Raw genomic sequence first — 26,857 nt, 5'->3', positions numbered from 1 at the left:
GCCACATCCACGAAAGCTATTTTTGGGCTTGCCTTGTCTCAATATAAACAACCTTTGGGAAGATATGCACTCTATCTACAACCTTCAAACATGGTGGATGAAGAGAAAACACAGAAAGTATTGCTAGTGATGTAGAACGTATATACCATTTATTTTTGTACTCTTTTTTTTTTTTTTAAATCAGCCTGACCTAATCCGAAGGTTTATGTGTTAAATAAATAATGTAATTATAGAATATGATTAAAATCAAGAGTAAGATTTATAATTCATAGTAAATATTTGAGTGGGCCCCGGGCACCTCTGTAGTTGAAAATGTGGGCCCCAGAGTCAAAAAGGTTAGGAAGCCCTGCTTTAAACTGGCATACGTACTTTTCTGGATTTGAACCTACGGCTGTTTTTAGTAGGAACGCCACGCAACTCGAGCAACTCTGGGTTCTAAAACCCCTTTGGAACATCCGTGTAGAGCAGGCTTATTAAACTAAATTGTTTTGAGGGCCACATTTCCAAAAAGCTAAGGGCTGGGGGGGCCGGACTTCCCCCTTCACTAGTAATCTTATGTTTTATATTTCGGAGAACAAGCATCCTCTACAGTCGACATTTGATATTGGTCCATTTATTTTCTCAGTTATAGCAGCGATCAGCTGCTTTTAAGGACCGCCTGACGGATCCAAGGTCACAGGCATTCAATGTTGGTTTTCGGCCTTGCCGCTTACGTGCAGCGATTTCTCCAGTTTCTCTGAACCTTTTGACGATATTACGGACTGTAGATGGTGATGAGCCAAGAAGATGCCAACGAGGAATCGTCGAACAAAAAGCTTTATTTGTTTCAGCGAGCCTCAGACTGGAGCTGTAGCTCCAGGAGAAAGGCATTGTCTTGATGAAATAAGCAGGGGCGTCTAAGATAACGTTGCTTGGATGGCAACATATGTTGCTCCTAAAACTGTATGTACCTTTCAGCATTAATGGTGCCTTCACAGATGTGTAAGTTACCCATGTCTTGGGCACTAATACACCCCCATACCATCACAGATGCTGGCTTTTACAGTCTGTGCCTAGAACAATCCGGATGGTTATTTTCCTCTTAGGTCCACAGGACACAACGTCGACAGTTTCCAAAAACAATTTGAAAAGTGGACTTGTCAGACCAGAGAACACTTTTCCACTTTGCATCAGTCCATCTTAGAGGAGCTCGGGCCCAGCAAAGCCGGCAGCGTTTCTGGGTGTTGTTGATAAATGGCTTTGGCTTTGCATACTTGAGTTTTAACTTGCACTGACAGATGTAGCGACCAACTGTAGTTACTGACAGTGGTTTTCTGAAGTGTTCGTGAGCCTATGTGGTGATATCCTTTACACACTAATGTCGCTTTTTGATGCAGTATTGCCTGGGGGATCGAAGGTCCGTAATACCATCGCTTATGTGCAGTGATTTCTCCAGTTTCTCTGAACCTTTTGATTATATTACAGGGCGTAGATGGTGAAATCCCTGAATTCCTTGCAATAGCTGGTTGAGAAATGTTCTAAAACAATTTGCTCACGTGTTTGTTGACAAAGTGGTGACCCTCACCCCATCCTTGTTTGTGAATGACTGAGCATTTCATGGAAGCTGCTTTTATACCCAATCATGGCACCCACCTGTTCCCAATTAGCCTGTTCACCTGTGGGATGTTCCAAATAAGTGTTTGATGAGCATTCCTCAACTTCCTCCGTCTTTTTTGCCACTTGTGCCATCTTTTTAGAAACATGTTGCAGCCATCAAATTCCAAATGAGCTAAAAAATAACAAAGTTTACCAGTTCGAACGTTAAGTATCTTGTCTTTGCAGTCTATTCAACTGAATATAAGTTGAAAATGATTTGCAAATCATTGTATTCTGTTTTTATTTACCATTTACACAACGTGACAACTTCACTGCTTTTGGGGTTTGTAAACAAGCTACGGCAAAACTTTAGTTACGTACAATTGTAAAAATAGAGGACTTAACGGGATGCCTCGAGGAACGCCTTAGTGTTGTAAATCACAAGTTTGGGCGCCAGTGGTCTAAATTTGCTCGCAAGGTTAAAATGACAATGCTAGGATCCACCAATGTGTTACCATGGTCCAAGATCCTCTATAAAACACGAGCACTATTGTTCTTTTAGGAATTTGCTGCAAAAATGTTTGTCTCCCAAGTTTTGAACTGAACTCGGGGGGGCCGGTGTGGTGTCATCCCTGGGCCGCCAGTTAAATGGCCCTCCAACATGCACCGTCGGCTAAATGCTGACTCTAAGGTGTCCGTAGATGGGAATGCGTGTTTGCGGATACAGACTGGGACTGACTGGTGGCCAGTCCAGTCGGCTGGGATAGACTCCAGCTCACCTACACCCTTAATAAGGACAAGTGGTATAGACCAGTGTTGTTCAACCTTTTTTGAGCCAAGGCGCATTTTTTTCATTGAAAAAATGCGGAGGCACACCACCAGCATAAATCATTAAGAAATTAAACTCAGTGGACAGTAAAAAGTCGTTGTCCCAATTGTTGGACATGACTTTAAAGCATAACCAAGCATGCATCACTATAACTCTTGTCTCAAAGTAGGTGTACTGTCACCACCTGTCACATCACACCCTGACTTATTTGGAGTTTTTCGGTCACGCTCCCGTGCATAGTGTTTTAGTTCTTGTCCTGCGCCCCAATTTTGGTGGCTTTTCCTGTTGTTTGGTATTTTCCTGTTGCAGTTTCATGTCTTCCTTTGAGCGCTATTCCCCGCAACTGCTTGGTTTTAGCAATCAAGAATATTTAAGTTGTTGCTATCTTTTTTTTGTGTGGACATTGTTGATTGTCACGTCATGTACGGATGTACTTTATGGACGCCGTCTCTGCTCCACACCGCTGTAAGTTTTTGCTGTCGTCCAGCGTTCTGTTTTTGTTTACTTTGTAGCCAGTTCAGTTAGGGCCTCTAGTCATTCGCTTTACCAGATAAAACTGCATCCTCGAGCCTGCTGTCCTGGGGGACACTTCGGATGGAACCAGCTACTAGATGGTTTGATTAGTCTTTCGCCCCTATACCCAGGTCGTACGACCGATTTGCACGTCATTTAGTTTCGTTCTACATAGCCATCCCTAAGCTTTAATGCCTTTTCTTAGGGGCACTCACCTTGTTGTTTATTTTTGGTTTAAGCATTAGATACCTTTTTACCTGTACGACCGATTTGCACGTTATTTAGTTTCGTTCTACATAGCCATCCCTAAGCTTTAATGCCTTTTCTTAGGGGCACTCACCTTGTTGTTTATTTTTGGTTTAAGCATTAGATACCTTTTTACCTGCACACTGCCTCCCGCTGTACGCCTGCATTTTGTGATTACGACAAACCGTCGTCGTCTCGCACGACGTGTTCCCGACAATTAGCTACCGGCTTCCACCTACTGATATGGTATGGTATAACATGGTTACTCTGCCGAGCTCTAGACAGCACCGACACTCAACAACGGCACATTATGTGCGGATTAAAATTACTGGTTTGCAAAAAATATTTTTAACCCAAATAGGTAAAATGACATCTCCGTGGTTGAAAAACACGGAGTGGATAAGGCAGGGAAGCATCTAAGAGGAGCTAGTGTACACACATTTCTACACACCAGTGGTGGAGGGATGAAAGTCACAGCCTGGACTCCTCCCTTGTTTCTCCTCCCCTCTCTGACACTCTGATAGAAACACACATGTGTACAATAAAACACACACACACACGCATTTCCTCAACTCTCAATGGTTACTGCTAGGCCTGGGCCGACATTCGTTAAGTCAATTAACCAACGATAAATGAAAATTAAAGACGGTAAGTTTTCCAGCGTCGATACATTGTCATGTGCAGACTTCAAGAGCATTCATGCTTTCATCGGTTTCGGCAGCTACGCCGGGGTTTGAACTCACAACCTACCGATACCCACTAGGCCACTGCGTAGGTAGATATTATCGTTTATCGGCAATAATTTGTAGGTCAATAAATCGTCAAGCAAAATGTGTTATCGGCCCAGGTCTAGTCGGTGCTACTGTGTTGAGAATGTGACCGGGATGTTGTTGCGCACTCCTCACCCTGTGTATCTCGATGGAGTCGATCCATAGGTGCCGGCGCTCGGGGTCCAGCGCTCTCAGGTACCAGACGCTGTCGTTGACGCTGATGTCCAGTCGGCACTCGTCAAACTCGTGGGCCTGCAAAGCAAAAACAGGAAAGACATGCACTGTTGAATGTTTGTGAGTGATGATTGATTGATTGAAACTTGTATTAGTAGATTGCACAGTACAGTACATATTCCGTACAATTGACCACTAAATGGTAACACCCCAATAAGTTTTTCAACTTGTTTAAGTCGGGGTCCACGTTAATCAATCAATCAATGTTTATTTATATAGCCCTAAATCACAAGTGTCTCAAAGGGCTGCACAAGCCACAACGACATCCGCGGTACAGAGCCCACATAAGGGCAAGGAAAAACTCACAACCCCAATGGGACGTCGATGTGAATGACTATGAGAAACCTTGGAGAGGACTGCATATGTGCCCGCTCCCCTACAACCCCCACCGGATGCAATGGACGTCGAGTGGGTCTGACATAATATTGTGAAAGTCCAGTCCATAGTGGATCTAACACAGTGGTTCTTAACCTTGTTGGAGGTACCGAACCCCACCAGTTTCATATGCGCATTCACCGAACCCTTCTTTAGTGAAAAATAAAATGTTGGTTTTTTTCAAATTCAAGACAAAGTTATATGTTTTTGGTAACACTTTAGTATGGGGAACTTATTCTAAGTAACGAAGACTTAATTTAGAGTTATTTGGACACTAGGGGAACATATTCTAAGTAATAAAGACTGAATTTAGAGTGTTTTGGTTAGGGTTAGGGTCAGGGTTAGAGGGTTAGGGTTATAATAAGGCCATGCCGAATAAGGCATTAATAAGTACTTAATAATGACTAGTTAAGAGCCAATATGTTACTAATTTGCATGTTAATAAGCAACTATTTAATGGTGAATATGTTCCCCATACTAAAGTGTACCATGTTTTTTTTTACTGGTGCACAAAATGAACCGTGCATGAACATCGCCTTGTTCAAACAACAAAACCAACACAGTGCATAAACTCACAACAAATCACACAACTGCAAATCAGTCAGCTGTTGCCGTATCCGTAATACGCCGATAGGGAGAAGTTTGTATTTACACGATGAGTCGGGTGTGTTTTGACCTCCGCCGAACCCCTGAGGCCGCCTCACCGAACCCCTAGGGTTCAATCGAACCCAGGTTAAGAACCACTGATCTAACATAATAGTGAGAGTCCAGTCCATAGTTAATCAATTCATGGTACAAATATATACTATCAGCATAATACAGTCATCACACAAGTTAATCATCAGAGTGTATACATTGAATTATTTACATTATTTACAACCCGGGGGGTGGGATGTGGAGGGGGAGGGGTTAGGTTTGGTTGATATCATCACTTCAGTCATCAACAATTGCATCATCTGAGAAATGGACATTGGAACAGTGTAGGTCTGACTTGGTAGGATATGTACAGCAAGCAGTGCACATAGTGAGTTCGGAAAGCATAAGAACTAGTACCGTATTTTTCGGACTATAAGTCACAGTTTTTTTCATAGTTTGGTCGGTGCGAATTATACCCAGGAGCGATTTATGTGTGAAATTATTAACACATTACCGTAAAATATAAAATAATATTAGTTATCTCATTCACGTAAGAGACTAGACGTATAAGATTTCATGGGATTTAGCGATTAGGAGTGACAGATTGTTTGGTAAACGTATAGCATGTTCTATATGTTATAGTTATTTGAATGACTCTTACCATAATATGTTACGTTAACATACCAGGCACGTTCTCAGTTGGTTATTTATGCCTCATATAACGTACACTTATTCCGCCCGTTGTTCACTATTCTTTATTTATTTTAAATTGCCTTTCAAATTTCTATTCTTGGTGTTGGGTTTTATCAAATAAATTTCCCCAAAAAAATGCGACTTATACTCCAGTGCGACTTATATATGTTTTTTTCCTTCTTTGTTATGCATTTTCGGCCGGTGCGACTTATACTCCGGAGCGACTTATACTCCGAAAAATACGGTATATACATTTGATTATTTACATTTGGTTATTTACAATCCGGGGAGGTGGGATGTGGTGGGGGGAGGGTGTTAGTCTAGGGTTGAAGTTGCCTGGAGGTGTTCTTTTACTGCGGTTTTGAAGGAGGATAGAGATGCACTTTCTTTTACACCTGTTGGGAGTGCATTCTATATTGATGTGGCATAGAAGGAGAGTGAGTTAAGACCTTTGTTAGATCGGAATCTGGGTTTAACGTGGTTTGTGGAGCTTCCCCCGGTGTTGTGGTTATGGCGGTCATTTACGTTATGGAAGTAGTTTGACATGTATTTCGGTATCAGGGAGGTGTAGCAGATTTTATAGACTAGGCTCAGTGCAAGTTGTTTTACTCTGGTTGATAGTGATCCGATGACGCCACACGCAGGGGGAAAATGAGAGGAAAAGCTGAATAAACAAAACGGGGACACGATGTCTGTGACCCCCGGCTGTCACCCTGCTGCTGCTGGCGGCCCAACAAATGATCGCACATATTTTCTGTTGCATCAGACAGCCGAACACACGGTCTGCGATGAATGTTTTCCATGTTTTTCAGCGTGCAGTATGTCAACAAGAAAGAGGTGCACACACACACACACACAAGCAGACACACTCTTAAGGCCATCAGGGAAAAGCTGGTTGCTATCAGCCGCCTTGAATCACGTCAGCACAGCGCCGTTTAACAGCTGCTCCGCCTGTGTGCGTGCGTGTGAAGAGGTCTGCTGTGCACGTGTGCAGAAAGGCCGGCAACAATTAGTGCAACTGTAACCGCTGAAGTGTTTTTTTTAAATTGCACTCATTGATTCGTAGGAGTCAGGGGTATTGCGAGAGAAGACATTTTAATCCTTCATTGAGTTTTCGCTTTTTCCCTCGAAGCTACTTAAGACAAATGCTGAGGGAAGCTTTAGCGAAATGGCCAGTTTGCATCTTGTACCAGCTTTAAGCTCATTCAGGGGTAGGGATGGTAGTAGTTAGGGTTGTACGGTATACCGGTACCAGTACCAAAATATTGGTATCGGGACAACACTAGTAGTAATACTATATTAGTTGATTCTAGGAATGTCAAGGTATGAACATTTCTTATCACGGTTATTGTGACCAAAATGATCACATTTATCATTATTATCACTGGTATTTTTTAATGTGCTTACACTAAAATCTTTTAACCAAGTTTAGGTTGGAAAAAAAAACATTCAAAAACTAGATGAGGCCATTCCTGAAGGAAGTGCGTGTGAATGCTCCAATGCTGAAGTTGAACTGAAATCCTGGAAGTTGTTTCTAGACTTGTTGAAGTAAAGTACATAATTCCTCAAACAGGCTGAATATTTTGAAGTTGGAACAGTTTGAATCCGATGAAAAATGTGGGAGTTGTAGAACTTTGAAGAATGTCCCATTGATTTCAATGTAGGAATTTCGGGAAAAGCGGAATTTTTTTTTGGAAAACGGTAAAAAAAACAACTGAATGTGTTGAAATGGTTGGTGTTGGAATTTTTAAAATTGGTCGTGAAATGTTGAAGTAGTAACATGTTGAATTGAGAAGTGGTATTTAGGGATGATGTTTGATAAGAAATTATCGCCTATTATCGAATCCTCTTATCGAACCAATTCCTTATCGATTCTCTTATCGAGTCCAGATAGGTTGTTGTATATGGAAAAAAACACACAATATGTGGTTTAACAAAAGCTCACTTTTATTATATTAGAAAAAAATTAAATCTAATAAATAAATAAATATTGTCTGTTACCCCCCTAAAAAAAAAAATAAAATAAATAATTATTGATTGTTGTTACCCAAAGTATATTAGGTGGGATTTTTCAGAAAAACAAATATATACAGTAACACAAAAACAACCTGTCTCTGTGATCACTATAGGTGTATAAATAATAATATAGTGTTAAATAAAATCAGTCCCTTGGGCACAAAACTGAAAATAATACAGCTCTCCAAAAAGTGCACTTCTGCTGCTATTTGACATAACTGTTTGTTATGATGCTTTGACATTTTTGCACTTTATTTCTTTATTGAAAGAAAATTCTATGAAGAGAAAAGTTGTTTGCAAATGTGGTTACAATGCTAAAAAATGAAAAGTTAAAGCTAAAAAAAAATTACACTTTATTGAGTTAACATTATTTCTTTATAGGGGAAAGATGTGATGTTATGAGCTAGGGAATATAACAACTACACTACCCAGCATGCAACGGGAGTGACGAGCATGCGCGGTAGCCCCGAAAAGTGTTGTTGCATGTCGTCACCCGGCAGCTAAGAATGAGGTTATGAGCACGCTGTGAAAGTAAACGTCAAGAACTCAGCCAACACGCCTCATCTGCATTATTTATAATTAGACAGACAACACATATACAGTGTGATTTTTTTTTGTTTACAAGGAAAGAAAAACAAAAGTTAAAAAAGGGAGATGTCATATATATGTATGTGCTGCAGTTGCTTTAAGAATGTTGCGACAGCTGCCGTAAAGGAGGTGCGTTGCTAACCTGGTTGCTATGTTTCCGGTTGGTCGTAAAAGTGTTGGTCATGTGTTTGTACCCTGCTCAAATCTCTCAGTAAAGTTATTCATTGGATTATACCTTTTGTTTTGAACTTTATTACACCTTGGAGCGCTTTTTCCGGTGCATTGTTTTCCTGCTTTCGCTATCTGCGCCTAATGACTGAGCTACGTGACGTCATTTCTTGTGATGTCCCACGGAGCATTTCTGGTCGGGGCGGGATTCCAATAAAGAACCAACTCTTTTTCTTTACTATAGTGGTCTTGATAACAGGTACCGGGTCTCAAAAAGGGATTCGAGTCCGAGGACTCGGTTCTTTTCTTATCGAACAACCCGTAAAACCGGTTTCGAGTATCATCCCTAGTGGTATTAGGGAATTTCGGGAAAACCGGGAATTTTTCCAGTTCAAAAAACAACTCAGTTTTTTTTGTCCGGATTAAGAGGAATGTTTTGACGGTGGAACGGTTGAAATGGGTGAAAAAATGTGGAGGGAATAGACGCCAGAAAAAAGGGTGGAAATAGGGCTTTGGAAATCAGGAAATTCTGGAAAATCCAGGAAATGTTTTGAACTTGGAAAAAAAGGTAGTTTAAATTTACAGGATGGTGGAATGTGTTGAAGGTGGAATAGTTTGAATTAGTTGAAAAATGTGGAAATGGTGGAAGTTTGAAAAATGGCCAATTCATTTTTTGAAAGGGAAAAATGTCATGTTGTCGATGGGAAAATGCATTTTTTGACAATATGATTTGCCTGAGCGGCTCGGAGACACCGAAAGTAACATGCAGTAGAAAATGGATTAGAAATTTTTATTTATTTTTTTAAACTTGGGACTTCCCGTGGGCTGGATTTTGGACGCTGGCGGGCCAGGTCCGAAGTTTGGGAACCCCTACTGTAATCGATAAGCTCATTCTTTTTCCTCTATCTTCTTGTTATGGGACATTCATCCTCCGCTGTTGCCATTTCTAATATAAAGTAGTGTAAAGTTCTTACTTATATCTGTCAGTAAACTCACCATGGACGCGCTAAAACATACCGGTGTAGTGAGTTTACATTATCCACCCAAGGAACTTTACTTATCAGAGAGTTCCGGTCGGACGCTTTTTCACGGGACACATTTTCAGTGTGGTTGTTTGAAGAGATGCTGCTCCGTTATTGATTGAAGTAAAGTCTGAATGTCATTAAAACAGTTAGCTCCATCTTTTGACACTTCTTCCACTCCCGTCCTTGCACGCTACACCGCTACAACAAAGATGACGGGGAGAAGACGCTGTCAAAGGTGAGCCATGTAAATAAGACCGCCCACAAAACGGCGCATCTTGAAGCGACTGTCAGAAAGCGGCTAGAAGATGGTCTGTAAAACATCATCTATGCAACATTTTGACCAAAGAACCACTATTACATGTTATGTAGACCACAAGGAAATGTTTTAAATTGGGAAAAAAATCATAACATAACCCCTTTTTAATGCGCTTTATAATCCAGTGCGCCTTTTGTATGAAAAACGACCTGAATAGACCCGCTCTTTGGCAGTGCGCCTTATAATCCGGTGCGCCCTATGGTCCAGAAAATACGGTATATTTATTTTGTAGTGCCTCCCTCAAGTTTGGTCCTGGGGACCCCTCTACATCAACCTCAAATCTACCTGTCGACTTCAAGTTGTTATGTTTTTTTTGCCGGGGAGAAGACACTGTCGAAGGTGAGCCACGTAAATAAGACCGCCCACAAAACGGCGCATCTTGAAGCGAATGTCAGAAAGAGGTTTGAAGATGATCTGTAAAACATCATCTATGCAACATTTTGACCAAAGAACCACCAGGGTTTCCCGCAGCACTTTGTTGTTAAGGCGGCCGCCTTAACAACAAAGAGCAACCGCCTAAACTAAAGTTGTTGTTTTTTCTTCAGGTGAGCATAATGCAGCGGACTCTCCCCAAATTATAATAAACACCTCCCTGTCAACTACCAGTAACATCACTATGAGCCCGTTGACGTTCAAGAAATATAAGCGGCAGCTCAGCTCGCTCGCAGTCCTTGAGGTGAAGGCTAAATAGCTTTTAGCGTAACGTTAGCTCATTTTGCGGTGTGTGTGCGTGCGTGTGTTACGGACAGCAAAGCCCTGTCTGTCTGAGAGAAAGACAAGCATTATTGACCTACAGTTAACAACTAAGTTATTTCACTTGACCTTTTTCTGTGTTGAAGCAGCAAAAAAGGACATTATGTTAAATGAAAAGTTTCTGTCTCTGATAGTTGATATAATAATGTAACTGCATCATAAAGCCTACATGAACTTCATGGTGTTCAGGGATGAATAGTCTCTCCTATTGCTATTGTAATATTGTTTGAGCTATAGTTACATTAATCATTAGTAATGTAGCAGCCTAGTTTTGAATTGCAGGGTCCCTGCTATAACATGTTGATAAAAATATAACATTTACATAATAAAAATCAACTTTAGGCTTCCCAAATGCTGTAATACAGTGGTTCTCAAACTTTTTTTGTCATCCCCCACTTTGGACAAGGGGGAGTTTTCAAGCCCCACCTGCCCCCATCGCCCCAACAGAACGCTAATGCCAAGCTTAACATTTTCAAATTTATCGAACATCAAGTAATCTCAAGTTTTATACATTCAAACTCAATAACATAAAATAAAATTAAGTTTAATAATAAATAAAATAACTGTACAGCTGTGGTATAACTTGCATCAAGTTCAATATCAAATAAAATAACTTGCATCAATTCAATAATAAATAAAACAAAAGTGTTATAACTTGCATCAAGTTCAATAATAAATAAAAAAAAGTGTTATAACTTGCATCAAGTTCAATAATAAATCAAAAAAAGTGTTATAACTTGCATCAAGTTCAATAATAAATCAAATAAAAGTGTTATAACTTGCATCAAGTTCAATAATAAATCAAATAACTTGCATCAAGTTCAATAATAAATAAAACAAAAGTGTTATAACTTGCATCAAGTTCAATAATAAATAAAACAAAAGTGTTATAACTTGCATCAAGTTCAATAATAAATCAAAAAAAGTGTTATAACTTGCATCAAGTTCAATAATAAATCAAATAAAAGTGTTATAACTTGCATCAAGTTCAATAAAAAATAAAACAAAAGTGTTATAACTTGCATCAAGTTCAATAATAAATCAAAAAAAGTGTTATAACTTGCATCAAGTTCAATAATAAATCAAATAAAAGTGTTATAACTTGCATCAAGTTCAATAATAAATCAAATAACTTGCATCAAGTTCAATAATAAATGAAAATAAAAGTGCCACTTTGCAATCTTTGCCAAAAAAAGGAGGACAGGGCAAGTGAACATGAGTTTGACAGTACTCCAGCATTAGTGGCTGCAATGAGCCTGTTTTGCACTGCACAGCTTTTCAAATCAGGGTTGCAGGCTTGACACTGCCACTGTTAAAACCTCATTGAATTCGGGGCTGAGCTGCCTTGACGCGAGTGTTTCCCGGTGAATGACACATTGTGTCCAATGCGCATTTGGCGCAACCCTCTTTATTAGAGCCTGCAGCCCGTTTCTTGACTTTGCCATGCGCGCCATCAGATCAAAAGCCCACACAGTTTTCCCATTTAAGGTCGTGTTCTTTGAGGAAACTGTCCATTATCTTGAACAGCTCATCAGCAGTGGCTCTATTTTTTATGTATTTGCAAAACAGCAAATCCTCGCACAGTGACTCGCCATTCACAAAGCTTCCGCTTAGCCCCGCCCCCATTAGTTACTGTTGCTGTCTGTCAAACTTTCGCTCCTACCTAGAAATGTAAAGCATACAGGAAAAATAAGTAATTTACATTTATCTATATAGCGGATTTCACAGACAGAATCACAAAGTGATTTCCAGTGTGTATAGAAAATGAAAGCATAGTAATAAAAAAAAAATCAAAGAATATAATAATAAAAAAATTTAAAAAATCAAAAGTGAAATTTCCTCCCGTTCCTCGCGCCCCACCTGTCATGTCTCTATTCCCCACCAGTGGGGCGCGCCCCACACTTTGAGAAACGCTGCTGTAATAAATGAAGCATGATGAGTTGTGCATATGTCAGCATGTGGCCCCACTTTTAACTCATTTTTTCAAACGCTTATTGCAAACGCTTATTTACAGTAAGTCATTAATTTGACTTAGTCATTATTTTGTCTTAGAATCAAATCAAAATAATGACATACTTATTAGTATGTCAGGTAACTAGGACTGTTTTGTTTTTACTTTACGGAAAAAATATCGAGCTATATATCGTATATTGCCCTTCAGCATACGGAGCGGAAAACACGACCAAAAATTGTAGGCTTCTTCACGCGACGAAGCCGGCCTACTTCACCACAGTCTGTAGTCTATTCAGTGTTTCCCATAAACTGCCAAGATACCTGTGGCGGTAGGGGCGTGGCTATGGGCGTGGTCACCATGACATCTTTGAGTAATTTGCATAATTTCCTACAATGATATGATTTTCTCTAAAAAGGCTCAAAAAATGTAAACTTACTAATTAATAATAACAGTTTTGTTTTAAACGTCCATCCATCCATCCATTTTACAATATAATTACAACACTTTATGTACATATTTATATACAGACTTGAACAATAAGTTATTCACTGAAATATATTTATTAATTGTGGTTCTTACAAAAAATATACACTACCGTTCAAAAGTTTGGGGTCACCCAAACAATTTTGTGGAATAACCTTCATTTCTAAGAACAAAAATAGACTGTCGAGTTTCAGATGAAAGTTCTCTTTTTCTGGCCATTTTGAGCGTTTAATTGACCCCACAAATGTGATGCTCCAGAAACTCAATCTGCTCAAAGGAAGGTCCGTTTTGTAGCTTCTGTAACGAACTAAACTGTTTTCAGATGTGTGAACATGATTGCACAAGGGTTTTCTAATCATCAATTAGCCTTCTGAGCCAATGAGCAAACACATTGTACCATTAGAACACTGGAGTGATAGTTGCTGGAAATGGGTCTCTATACACCTATGTAGATATTGCACCAAAAACCAGACATTTGCAGCTAGAATAGTCATTTACCACATTAGCAATGTATAGAGTGTATTTCTTTAAAGTTAAGACTAGTTTAAAGTTATCTTCATTGAAAAGTACAGTGCTTTTCCTTCAAAAATAAGGACATTTCAATGTGACCCCAAACTTTTGAACGGTAGTGTATCTTATAAAATATAAAAGCTCAAATGTCTCTTAAAGCTCTGCCCATTTAATTAGTGCATACTAAATAATTAAACTTTAGCCTACTACTACAACCATATTATTTACCAGCAACATAAAGTGAAACAGAGGCAGGAGGCAGAGGTGTCACAGTCAGTAACAAATAAACAGAAAACAGTAGTGGTCAAATACAAATAAGGCAACAAGAGAAGTGTCCTACAGTTCTCTTTTGTAAAGTAAATCTGAACAGCCTATATGGGCATCTACATCAACTATATGATTTGCCTAAAAAGCTGGACAGGACAAAAAAAAAAAAAAAAAAAAAAATATTTGTGGCGGACGTAATTCTTTTGTGGCGGGCCGCAACAAATAAATGAATGTGTGGGAAACACTGCAATTGCCCCCCCCCCCCCCAGGCTGTGGTGGCAGCGATGAGATGGAGACCTATTATCTGGTGCGCCTAATATATGGAAAAAAGATCAAAAATAGACCATTCATCGGCAGTGTGCCTTATAATCGGGTGCGCCCTATGGTCCGGAAAATGCGGTACATGCAGCATGTATGCACAAAATAACATGTGGTAGCCTGGTGCATCAACACGACGTTAGCTGAAGCCAGCAACCACCAAATATCCACGACTAGATTAATCGTGCATGTTAGCGAATTGGAATTGAGACAAGTGGAGTGTGACACTAAAAGAGGATCAGGTTCATAGTGTGAGTCAGAAAGAGCATTAGGACATGTGGTCAGCTTCTTTCATGATGACCAATGTAGAGGAAGTCACACGACTTGCATTTCCTGCAAGTGTTCTCCAAGACGTAAAAGTGTGAAGTGAATTATATTTATATAGCGCTTTACATAGTGAAACCCAATATCTAAGTTGCATTTAAAGCAGTGTGGGTGGCACTGGGAGCAGGTGGGTAAAGTGTCTGGCCAAAGGACACAACGGCAGTGACTAGGATGGCGGAAGCGGGGATCGAACCTGGAACCCTCAAGTTGCTGGCACGGCCACTCTAGCAACCGAGCTATGCCGCCCCAGACCGCTCGTTGTCACTGGTAAGGGTCAGTCCAACCAAATGATCACATCTCCTTTTAATTAACGCTTTTCGCTTGGAAATCGCAGATAAGACGCTTCTTGAGAAGGCTGCGTGGACGTGTGGGGTGTGTTGTCAGCCTGGCAACCCGGGGTGTATGACTCCAAGGTTAATATTTACATTGGCATGGGATGGTTGAAGCTGAGCAAACACAGGTACGAGCTGTCGCGTAGTGCTTGTGAACGACCGCTAGTCGGGCTCGGCGTGTTTGGGCCGCGTGACCCGGTGACCTCATGAGGATTACACTCTCGGCACGGTGGAAAGTGCCTTAACGTCGCGGATGTATTTGCAAGTGACGCACGGGGGGAAAAGCCTGGCTGAGTGGCAGTAAAAAGATGCATTCTTCACCGGGGAGGTCTTGTGATGAGGAGAAACAACATTTTGTCACTAGGAGGTCTCCTGAAAACACCAGCTGGTTTTCGGGCGCCGCTGGGAGCCCGGAAGGAAATGAGAAGCATACTGGACATCTGATTCACTTTATTCAAAACTGTATTTACATAATGATGACTCAAACATATCTCGGCTATGCGAGAGGCTACGAGGGGGAAACGAGGGGGAAAACCGAAGAGCATTCTTATATAAGAAAATAATGTTTTTTGTGGCCTGGGTTTGGTTCAGTTTAATTTAAGCAATACGAAGGGGTGGAAAGGTTCACCAAATCCACAGTTCAGATCTTGTCACGGATTTGGGAGACGGTGTTCAGTTCAGTTCACTTTGTTGTTCTTTTTACACCCAAGAATACCATTAACAATCCACCATTACATGGTTCATACAAAAATACCGCCGCTACTCTATCCCTACGCTTTGAACTAGAGATGTCCGATTAATTCGGACTGCCAGTATTATCGGCCGATAGATGCGTTAAAATGTAATATCGGAAATTATCGGTATCGGTTTCAAAAAGTAAAATGTATGACTTTTTAAAACGCCGCTGTGTACACGGACGTAGGGAGAAGTACAGAGCGCCAATAAACCTTAAAGGCACTGCCTTTGCGTGCCGACCTAGTCACATAATATATACGGCTTTTCACACACACAAGTGAATGCCATGCATATTTGGTCAACAGCCATACAGGTCACACTGAGGGTGGACGTATAAACAACTTTAACACTGTTACAAATATGCGCCACACTGTGAACCCACACCAAACAAGAATGACAAACACATTTCGGGAGAACATCCGCACCGTAACACAACATAAACACAACAGAACAAATACCCAGAACCCCTTGCAGCACTAAGTCTTCCGGGACGCTACAATATACACCCCCCGCTATCCCTATTCCAACCCCTCATGCTCTCTCAGGGAGAGCATGTCCCAAGTTCCAAGCTGCTGTTTTGAGGCGTGTTAAAAAAAATTATGCACTTTGTGACCTAAGTAATAAATATGGCAGTGCCATGTTGGCGTTTTTTTCCATAACTTGAGTTCATTTATTTTGGAAAACCTTGTTACATTGTTTAATGCATTCAACGGGGCATCACAACAAAATTAGGCATAATAATGTCTTAATTCCACGACTGTATATATCGGTATCGGTTGATATCGGAATCGGTAATTAAGAGTTGGACAATATCGGAATATCGGCAAAAAAGCCATTATTATACTTTGAACTCTACTACTTATAAAACAGTGCAACTATCTTATTGATTTTTCTTCACTACCAGCCATAATGTTTTGTATTCAACAAATAGTTTTCATGAAACAACCACAGACACTGAAAGGGTGTGGTGTTGTTTGTGCTTTGGCGCCATCTTTTGGATGAGTTCGTTGACTGCAGGTGATACCTTGAACCAAAAGTATACCCCGTCTTGTCTGCTATTTGTCCGTAACCTTTCTGCTCATTCGTCACTCCAAACTATGTTTGTAAGTTTTACAATGTAACTAAAACAATTCATACTTACTAAACCGTCCCATGTTTGCTGTCTATAGGAGTGTTTTTATGCATATTTGTACGTGCTATCGTAATGTAATCAAGCTAGCGTCGTTAGCATTAGCTAATATGCTAACACATTTACAAGTGTCCGTGTTAGTGTTATTAACTTACAATAGCAATCTTTTTGTATTGTTTCAGTTTCACAAATTTCTTCAGGAAATTCACCAAAACGTCACCGTGGAGTTATTGAGTCTGTTTAGCTGATAGCGAGTCCATGACGATGGCTTCCGTTTTGTTTCATCCGCTGTTTTACTGCCGTGTGACAAGCACCGTTTGGAAACAACTAAGGTATATAAATGAACATTTACAATATCTTTCCTACTGGTATATATTTGCAGCTTATGGTCCGGTGCAGCTAATATATGTAATCACATGTATTTCTTCTCAAATTTGGTGGATGCGGCTATACAGCCCAGAAATTACGGTATCTTAAAACTTCAAAATGTATCCTGAAGCTCTGACTACTGAATTAGTGTAAACAAAAAAAATAACTATGCTCTACTCTTTATAACATTATATACTGTAGCTTCCTGGCACTAAACCTGCAGCAAATGGTTATTCTCAGGTTTCTCTATGTTTATATTTTCACAGTTTGCGCTATTTCCTTACACTTTATCAAGCATTTCTTACGTATTCCTTATTTTTGCACCTTCATTTTAAGAAGTGTTCAATGTGGTTTTACAATGTTGTTTACATTGTTTGAGTGTTTACCATGCTTGTGTTGACATTCCCTTTCTGCCTTGATAGCTGAGGGGATTCTAAACAGATGAAGGTTACGTTTAAAATAAAAATGTTTATATTTCATATTTTTTTCTTCTGCTCCTTATTTTCGATAGGTCATAAAAATATAAATAATTAACAATATGGACCGATATGAAACTGATCCATTAAGAGTTTGAGCAGAAATATGTCATATAGGAATTAACTATACACAATAACACATTAACAAAATTATGTGTCACATAAATGTTTTTTTAAGTAATACCTTTGTAACATGAAAAAAATACAAGTAATGTAAAAAAACATGGTGTTTACTTTTTGATATCAATATAAAACACAAAGTAGTTTGGCTAATGAAGATGAAGTCTAATAAACAAGCTTTGTTCTTCTCCAACGCCTCCGTGTTGTTCAGTACAACAGTTTGGCCAATAACAAAAAAAAAACAAGAGTGACACCTCTCACATCGAATACACAATCTTCACAGCATGCGTTCAATTCGATGAGATGACAAAACCTTTTAGCTGGTATTGATGTTATTTGAACACTGATACAGTTTGTAGTTACCGTATTTTTCGGAGTATAAGTCGCACCGGCCGAAAATGCATAATAAAGAAGGGAAAAATGCATAAAAAAAGGGAAAATGCATAATAAAGAAGGGAAAAAACATATGTAAGTCGCACCAGAGTACAAGTCGCATTTTTTGGGGACATTTATTTGATAAAACCCAACACCAAGAATAGTCATTTGAAAGGCAATTTAAAATAAATAAAGAATAGTGAACAACAGGCTGAATAAGTGTACGTTATATGAGGCATAAATAACCAACTGAGAACGTGCCTGGTATGTTAACGTAACATATAATGGTAAAAGTCATTCAAATAACTATAACATATAGAACATGCTATACGTTTACCAGTGTTTCCCATATACTGCCAAGATACCTGTGGCGGTGGGGGCGTGGCTATGGGCGTGGTCACCATGACATCATAGAGTAATTTGCATGATTTACTACAATATGATTTTCTCTAAAAAGGCTCAAAAAATGTATACTTACTAATTAATAATAACAGTTTTGTTTTAAACGTCCATCCATCCATCCATTTTACAATATAATTACAACACTTTATGTGCATATTTATATACAGATTTGAACAATAAGTTATTCACTGAAATATATTTATTAATTGTGGTTCTTACAAAAAATATATCTTATAAAATATAAAAGCTCAAATGTCTCTTAAAGCTCTGCCCCTTTAATTAGTGCATACTAAATAATTTAACTTTAGCCTACTACTACAACCATATTATTTACCAGCAACATAAAGTGAAACAGAGGCAGAGGTGTCCTGCCACAGTCAGTAACAAATAAACAGAAAACAGTAGTGGTCAAATACAAATAAGGCAACAAGAGAAGTATCCTACACTTCTCTTTTGTAAAGTAAATCTGAACAGCCTATATGGGCATCTACATCAACTATATAATTTGCCTGAGAAGCTGGACAGGACAAAAAAATAATAATAATAATAATAATTTTTTATTTGTGGCGGACGTAATTCTTTTGTGGCGGGCCGCCACAAATAAATGAATGTGTGGGAAACACTGACGTTATATGACGCATAAATAACCAACTGAGAACGTGCCTGGTATGTTAACATAACATATTATGGTAAAAGTCATTGAAATAACTATAACATATAGAACATGCTATATGTTTACCAAACAATCTGTCACTCCTAATCGCTAAATCCCATGAAATCTTATACGTCTAGTCTCTTACGTGAATGAGCTAAATAATATTATTTTATATTTTACGGTAATGTGTTATTAATTTCACACATAAGTCGCTCCAGAGTATAAATCGCACCCCCGGCCAAACTATGAAAAAAACTGCGACTTATAGTCCGAAAAATAGGGTAAATAAAGGAGGAGTGAACATTCCAGTCAACAAACTAAAGACAACGTTCACAACATTAACAAGTAAAAAGTCAAGGGCGGTCACGGCATGTTCTGGCCGCAGATGTTGGTCAATTCTTTAGGGCATTACGGCAAATGACGAGGGCGCTCGCGGCCTTAAATTCGAGCCCTGGTGACGTTTTCACCCATATCGCCAAGCCTGGACCATTTTGTATGCTGCCATGTGAATTAGTCTAAATAACGGAACATCAATCCTCTATTTTGCCGGCGACGTTTATGTAGGGTGATCCAAACACACGCACTCCGAACCGTGTCAGGTCAACCAAACGTTTCGGATTTATTTCATAAACCGTCGTATCCCTAGGCAGCACTGTACAAACAAGTTGGGTTTTAATTAAGACACAAGGGAAACTAAGGCACCTGCAGTTAATTAATAAGTTGTGCCACGCTACATTTATTCCTACTGAGAGTTCAAACAAGCAGCAGTGCTTCTTCCTACCTGTGACATGTCCAAGTTACGACAGTTTGCCGGCTAAAACCTGTCATCACTGCGCCTTCTTACAACATTCCGTCTCGCAAGACCATTTGACGCCTACATAGTTGCTTAAACGTCTTTCCAAAGCCTGTACGGTAAATGTATTGCCCTGCTGGCCTGTAAGGACGGTGGACACTCACGGTAATAACCGCTTTGCTGAGGCACAGCGAGCCGCGGCAGCCGTACTCCGTCTCATCCTGGGACTTGTAGTAGCTGAGTGTGTTGTTCTTCAGAACCACCCAGCGGTCCTGCCAGCCGTGGATGTAATTGGTCCACTGGGGAGTGAAAGCACCAGTTAGAATTCTACACATATTGTTTAACTTGCAATTTGTAATCCGTGTTTATTTTGCGAATAACAGTGAAATGTATTACAAATGCTAAATAAAGCAACCATATTGGGTCTTGGTGAATTGAGTGTACATAGTACATACAGTACACCAACAACACACTTTATCATTTCAGACAGTAACCCCGGCGACGTGGTGATACATGTAGTAGAAGTGTGTACACTCATTAATCCTATGGCGTAAACTGGACTTTGTATGATGGCGTAAAGCAGAGGTGTCAAAGAGATTTTATTAGTAGATTTTTTTTTAAACTAAAATGTATACAAAATATGGTAAATTGCAATAATTTCACCTCAAAATGTAATGTATATTACTGTAAATTGAAAAACAGTACTGCTGTTTTTATGGTAAAAAAAAAGGAAAAAAAAGGCAGCTCAGTTGCCAGAATTTTACTGTAAAATTTACATTAGTTTTTTTTACTGTGAATAAAAAAAAAAAAGCAATTTTACAGTAGAATTTTGGCACCTGAGCTGCAAGTTTGTTTTTGTTTTTTACCGCAAATCAACCAACTGTAGAGTTTTTGGTATATTACTGTTGTGGAATAATTGATGCAAAGTATTTGGAGCCCTAAATAGGTCAATAATTCTTTACAACAATGACTTTAATTCACTATTATTTGTTTAAGTCCAACTAAAATGATTGAGGACTAAAAGGGGCCCACTTACAGATGTTAAAAAAAAGTAATACTTTTTTTTTTTTTTACTTTCAACGCTTAAGTCTTTAGATCAACTTTAGATCTGTCGATTATAAGTTATTTGTTTTATGCCCTTTGTGTCTAAGAAAGTCTTTATTTTTATGGCAAAAACACAAAATATGCAATATTTTCCCCGAAGTGTAATATTTGATGTGAAGTAATTTGAGTCTTAAATAGGTCAATAATTCACTACAACATTGATTTTGATTCATAATTATTTTTAGCAGCTTTTTTAAGTACCAGTAAAATCATTGACCCAAAAGAACCCCACTTGTGTAAAAGGTCAAACATTTCTATTTAACTTTCAACGCTTAAGTCTCCATATCAACTTCAGATCTATCCGCCGATTTAAGTTATTTGTTTTGTTTGTTTTATTCCATTTTGTCAACGAAAACCTAGTTTCTTAATGGCAAACACACAAAATATGCAATATTTTCCCCAAAAATATATTTCAATGCGGAATTCTTACTGTGAGGTAATTGGAGCTATCAATAGGGCAATACTTCATGACAACGTTGATTTTAATTTGTTATTTTTTTTTTAGCAGTTTTTTGTTGTTGTTAAAGTCCCACTAAAATTCTTGGTGACCCAAAAAGGCCCTATTCATATTTTTTTTTAACTTTCAACGCTTAAGTGTCTATATAAAATTTAGATCAATCTAGCGATTATGTTTTTATAATTTTTTTCACGTTTGTTTTTATGCACTTTTAGTCAAATAATAGTTTTTTTATATGGCAAACACACAAAATATGCAATATTTCCCCCTAAAATATATTTCAATGGGGAATATTTGATGTGAAGTAATTGTAGCTGTCAATAGGGCAATATTTCATGACAACATTAATTTAAATTTGTTATTGTTTTTTGACAAGATTTTTGTTGTTGTTAAAAAGTCCCACTAAAATTCTTAAAAGCGTTAAAATAAGGTCATACTTTTTTTTTAACTTTCAACGCTTAAGTGTCTATATCAAATTAAGATCTACCTAGTTTTGTTTTTATGCACTTTTCATGACGTTTTTGTCAAATAATTGCAATATTTCCCCAAAAAGATATATTTCAATGCGGAATATTTGATGTGAAGTAATTGTAGCTACCAAAAGGGCAATATTTCATGACAAGGTTGATTTTAATGTGTTATTGTTTTTTTGAGACGATTTTTGTTGTTGTTAAAAAGTCCCACTAAAATTCTTAAAAGCGTTAAAAGGTCATACTTTTTTTTTTTTTTTTACTTTCAACGCTTAAGTATCTATATCAAATTCAGATCTATCGGGCGATTACCGGTATATGTTTTGTTTTTTTCCATGTTTGTTTTTATGCACTTTTCATGAAGTTTTTGTCAAATAATTGCAATATTTCCCCCAAAAAATATATTTCAATGCGTAATATTTGATGTGAAGTCATTTGAGCTTTAAGTAGGTCAATAATTCAGATCAACATTGATTATTATTGTTTTTTGTTCGAGCCATGACAGTTTTAAAGGGGGAAAAAACAGCCTGCATGGCAGCTTTGTGTTATTAGAGTCAACATTGCAACTTTTTCTTGTTACATTTGCTCTTTTATCCCACTTTTGATGTGTTTTTTTTTTTTTAAGTATTTCTAGACATTAGTACACAAGGCCACTGAGAAGTGGCCTTGTGTAAATATGCAATATTTCCCCCAACAAATATATTTCAAAGTGGAATATTTGATGTGAAGTAATTTCAGCTTTAAATAGGTCAATAATTCATTACAACATTAATTTTGATTCTTTTTTTTTTTTTTCATGTTTGTTTTTATGCACTTTTGGTCAAATAATTATGTTTTTCATACAGGGTATGCGTATTATTTGATGTGAAGTCATTTGAGCTTTAAGTAGGTCAATAATTCAGATCAACATTGATTGTTATTGTTTTTTGTTCGAGCCATGACAGTTTTAAAGGCCTACTGAAACCCACTACTACCGACCACGCAGTCTGATAGTTTATATATCAATGATGAAATCTTAACATTATAACACATGCCAATACGGCCGGGTTAACTTATAAAGTGACATTTTAAATTTGCCGCTAAACTTCCGGTTCGAAACGCCTCTGAGGATGACGTATGCGCGTGACGTAGCCCGACGAACACGGGTATGCCTTCCACATTGAAGCCAATATGAAAAAGCTCTGTTTTCATTTCATAATTCCACAGTATTCTGGACATCTGTGTTCGTGAATCTGTTTCAATCATGTTCATTGCATTATGGAGAAGGAAGCCAAGCAAGCAAAGAAGAAAGTTGTCGGTGCGAAATGGACGTATTTTTCGAACGTAGTCAGCCACAACAGTACACAGCCGGCGCTTCTTTGTTTACATTCCCGAAAGATGCAGTCAAGATGGAAGAACTCGGATAACAGAGACTCTAACCAGGAGGACTTTTGATTTGGATACACAGACGCCTGTAGAGAACTGGGACAACACAGACTCTTACCAGGATTACTTTGATTTGGATGACAAAGACGCAGACGTGCTACTGTGAGTATGCAGCTTTGGCTTTTTTTTGCGTATGTACGTAACTTTTTTAAAATATATAAGCTTTATGAACCTTGGGTTAGGTGAACGGTCTTTTGGGCTGAGTGATTGTGTGTGTTGATCATGTGTTTGAATTGTATTGGCGTGTTCTATGGAGCTAGGAGCTAGCAGAGGAGCTAGGAGCTAGCATAACACGTACCGTACCGTAAGTGCGCGTCACGTACGTAACTTTTTAAAAATATATAAGCTTTATGAACCTTGGGTTAGGTGAACGGTCTTTTGGGCTGAGTGATTGTGTGTGTTGATCGGGTGTTTGAATTGTATTGGCGTGTTCTATGGAGCTAGGAGCTAGCAGAGGAGCTAGGAGCTAGCATAACAAACACGCAGGTGTTATTATGCAGGATTAATTTGTGGCATATTAAATATAAGCCTGGTTGTGTTGTGGCTAATAGAGTATATATATGTCTTGTGTTTATTTACTGTTGTAGTCATTCCCAGCTGAATATCAGGTACCGTGAGTATGCAGCCTTGGCTGCTAAACATTCGATAACTTGACCGTATGTGCGCGTCACGTACGTAACTTTTTAAAAATATATAAGCTTTATGAACCTTGGGTTAGGTAAACGGTCTTTTGGGCTGAGTGATTGTGTGTGTTGATCAGGTGTTTGAATTGTATTGGCGTGTTCTATGGAGCTAGGAGCTAGCAGAGGAGCTAGGAGCTAGCATAACAAACACGCAGGTGTTTTTATGCAGGATTAATTTGTGGCATATTAAATATAAGCCTGGTTGTGTTGTGGCTAATAGAGTATATATATGTCTTGTGTTTATTTACTGTTGTAGTCATTCCCAGCTGAATATCAGGTCACCCCCGGCTCTCACAGCATCTTCCCTATCTGAATAGCTTCAACTCCCCACTAGTCCTTCACTTGCACTTTACTCATCCACAAATCTTTCATCCTCGCTCAAATTAATGGGGAAATTGTCGCTTTCTCGGTCCGAATCTCTCTCACTTCATGCGGCCATCATTGTAAACAATAGGGAACTTTGCGTATATGTTCAACTGACTACGTCACGCTACTTCCGGTAGGTGCAAGCCTTTTTTTTATCAGATACCAAAAGTTGCAATCTTTATCGTCGTTGTTCTATACTAAATCCTTTCAGCAAAAATATGGCAATATCGCGAAATGATCAAGTATGACACATAGAATAGATCTGCTATCCCCGTTTAAATAAAAAAAATTCATTTCAGTAGGCCTTTAAAGGGGAAAAAAACAGCCTGCATGGTAGCTTTGTGTTATTAGAGTCAACATTGCAACTTTTTCTTGTTACATTTGCTCTTTTATCCCACTTTTGATGTTTTTTTTTTTTTTTAAAGTATTTCTAGACGTTAGTTGTCACTGGAGGCTACATAAACATGCGCGGGGTTAAGATGGGATTAAAAGGACTTTCCACAGGCGGAAGTGACGTCACGTCATTGACAAATAGGCTCGGTTTACCTTGCTGAGGACCCCGTTGAACACCCCGCTGACGGCCGGGTGTGCGGGCTCGTCTTTGGGCTCCAAGTCCTCCTCGGAGCCGGAAGAGTTCCAGCTCTGGTTGTCCGACATGTCGTTAGCGTGCTAGCTGGGTTTGAACTCGTTAATTCGGAGCAACGACTCACCGGAGCATGGCTGCTGCTGTCGTTAATTAAAAATTAAAAATATATATTTAAAATATTATTGGCCGGGTGAATTTCGGCTAAATGGAGATGCTAGCTAACATTCTGTTCAAATGTTCGCGCACTTGCTGTCAGTTCAGCTCCGCCGCCCCTTTTTCCGGATTTTTGGTCGAAATGGTGAAAAATGAAAAAAGAACCGAACGTCGATGAAAAACGTCTTCCCGAGGCAGCGGTACTCCGTGTGGCTCCTCTGCGTGTTCTATTGACAGCTTTCTGGGTGTCTCTCCGCCATGTTCGCCTTGACGTCTACGCGGGTCTCGGGCGCGCGCGCATCCAGCAAGGGGCGCTGGCCGCCGTGACGTCACTAAAGCCTCTTCCTAATTTGGGCGTCAGGCCCCGCCCACTTTGTTTATCCCACTGGAAATAAGAGAGCTCGACGGACGCTGATGGAACCCAATTTAGCTTCACGGTTGCTGGGAGGAAATCCCCACACTTTATTCACCCCGGTTGAGTATATCCTAGATGATAAATGCTTTAAAAAAATCTAATATTGGAAATTATTGGTATCGGTTTTTTAATTATCGGTATCGTTTTTTTTGTTTTTTTAATTAAATCAACATAATCACAAGATACACTTACAATTAGTGCACCAACCCAAAAAAACCTCCCTCCCCCATTTACACCCATTCATACAAAAGGGTTGTTTCTTTCTGTTATTAATATTCTGGTTCCTACATTATATATCAATATATATCAATACAGTCTGCAAGGGATACAGTCCGTAAGCACACATGATTGTGCGTGCTGCTGGTCCACTAATAGTACTAACTAGAGATGTTAGTACTATTAGATAAATGCTTTAAAATGTAATATCGGAAATTATCGGTATTGGTTTTTTTTATCATCGGTATCGTTTTTTTTTGTTTTTTTTAATTTATTTTTTTAATTAAATTAACATAAAAAACACAAGATACACTTACAATTAGTGCACCAACCCAAAAAACCTCCCTCCCCCATTTACACCCATTCACACAAAAGGGTTGTTTCTTTCTGTTATTAATATTCTGGTTCCTACATTATATATCAATATATATCAATACAGTCTGCAAGGGATACAGTCCGTAAGCACACATGATTGTGCGTGCTGCTTGTCCACTAATAGTACTAAACTATAACAGTTAATTTGACTCATTTTCATTAATTACTAGTTTCTATGTAACTGTTTTTATATTGTTTTACTTTCTTTTTTATTCAAGAAAATGTTTTTAATTTATTTATCTTATTTTATTTTATAATTTTTTGAAAGAAAGACTTTATCTTCACCATAACTGGTTGTCCAAATTAGGCATAATAATGTGTTAATTCCACAACTGTATATATCGGTATCGGTTGATATCGGTATCGGTAATTAAAGAGTTGGACAATATCGGAATATCGGATATCGGCAAAAAGCCATTATTGGACATCCCTAGTAGTACTAACCTTTAACAGGCACCTTATCTTCACCAGACCTGGTTGTCCATGAAATTAGATTGTTTAAAGGGTTCTTAAAAACCAGGTCCAGTCCAGATTATGTCCAGGTCGGGCTCAGCAACACACACCTTCATTTATGTACACTCAAAATTTGGGAACTTCAACAACAGATTGCATATAATCTGTAAACAAA

General features: G+C 38.7%; 1 protein-coding gene across 6 annotated transcripts in view; it reads right to left on the bottom strand.

The window, feature by feature from the left end:
* Nucleotides 1–25,526, bottom strand: part of cert1b (ceramide transporter 1b) — a 51,315-nt gene extending 25,789 nt beyond the window's left edge. For 2 of the 6 annotated variants that reach the window (XM_062057436.1, XM_062057437.1), the window contains exons 1-4: nucleotides 25,031–25,526; nucleotides 20,144–20,278; nucleotides 4,069–4,185; nucleotides 3,603–3,680 (exon numbers count right to left, since the gene is read on the bottom strand). In XM_062057436.1, the coding sequence (XP_061913420.1) occupies nucleotides 3,603–3,680; nucleotides 4,069–4,185; nucleotides 20,144–20,278; nucleotides 25,031–25,141 (441 nt within the window). In that variant the 5' untranslated portion in view covers nucleotides 25,142–25,526. The remainder of the gene's footprint in view (nucleotides 1–3,602; nucleotides 3,681–4,068; nucleotides 4,186–20,143; nucleotides 20,279–25,030) is intronic. The other 4 variants (XM_062057439.1, XM_062057438.1, XM_062057441.1 and 1 more) reach the window with 4 other exon arrangements.
* Between the last annotated feature and the right edge of the window lie 1,331 nt (nucleotides 25,527–26,857).

This window comes from Entelurus aequoreus, linkage group LG08 (genome assembly GCF_033978785.1).
Source record: "Entelurus aequoreus isolate RoL-2023_Sb linkage group LG08, RoL_Eaeq_v1.1, whole genome shotgun sequence".
In the NCBI taxonomy this organism is placed as follows: Eukaryota; Metazoa; Chordata; class Actinopteri; order Syngnathiformes; family Syngnathidae; genus Entelurus; species Entelurus aequoreus.
This window is presented reverse-complemented; position numbering and strand designations above follow the sequence as displayed.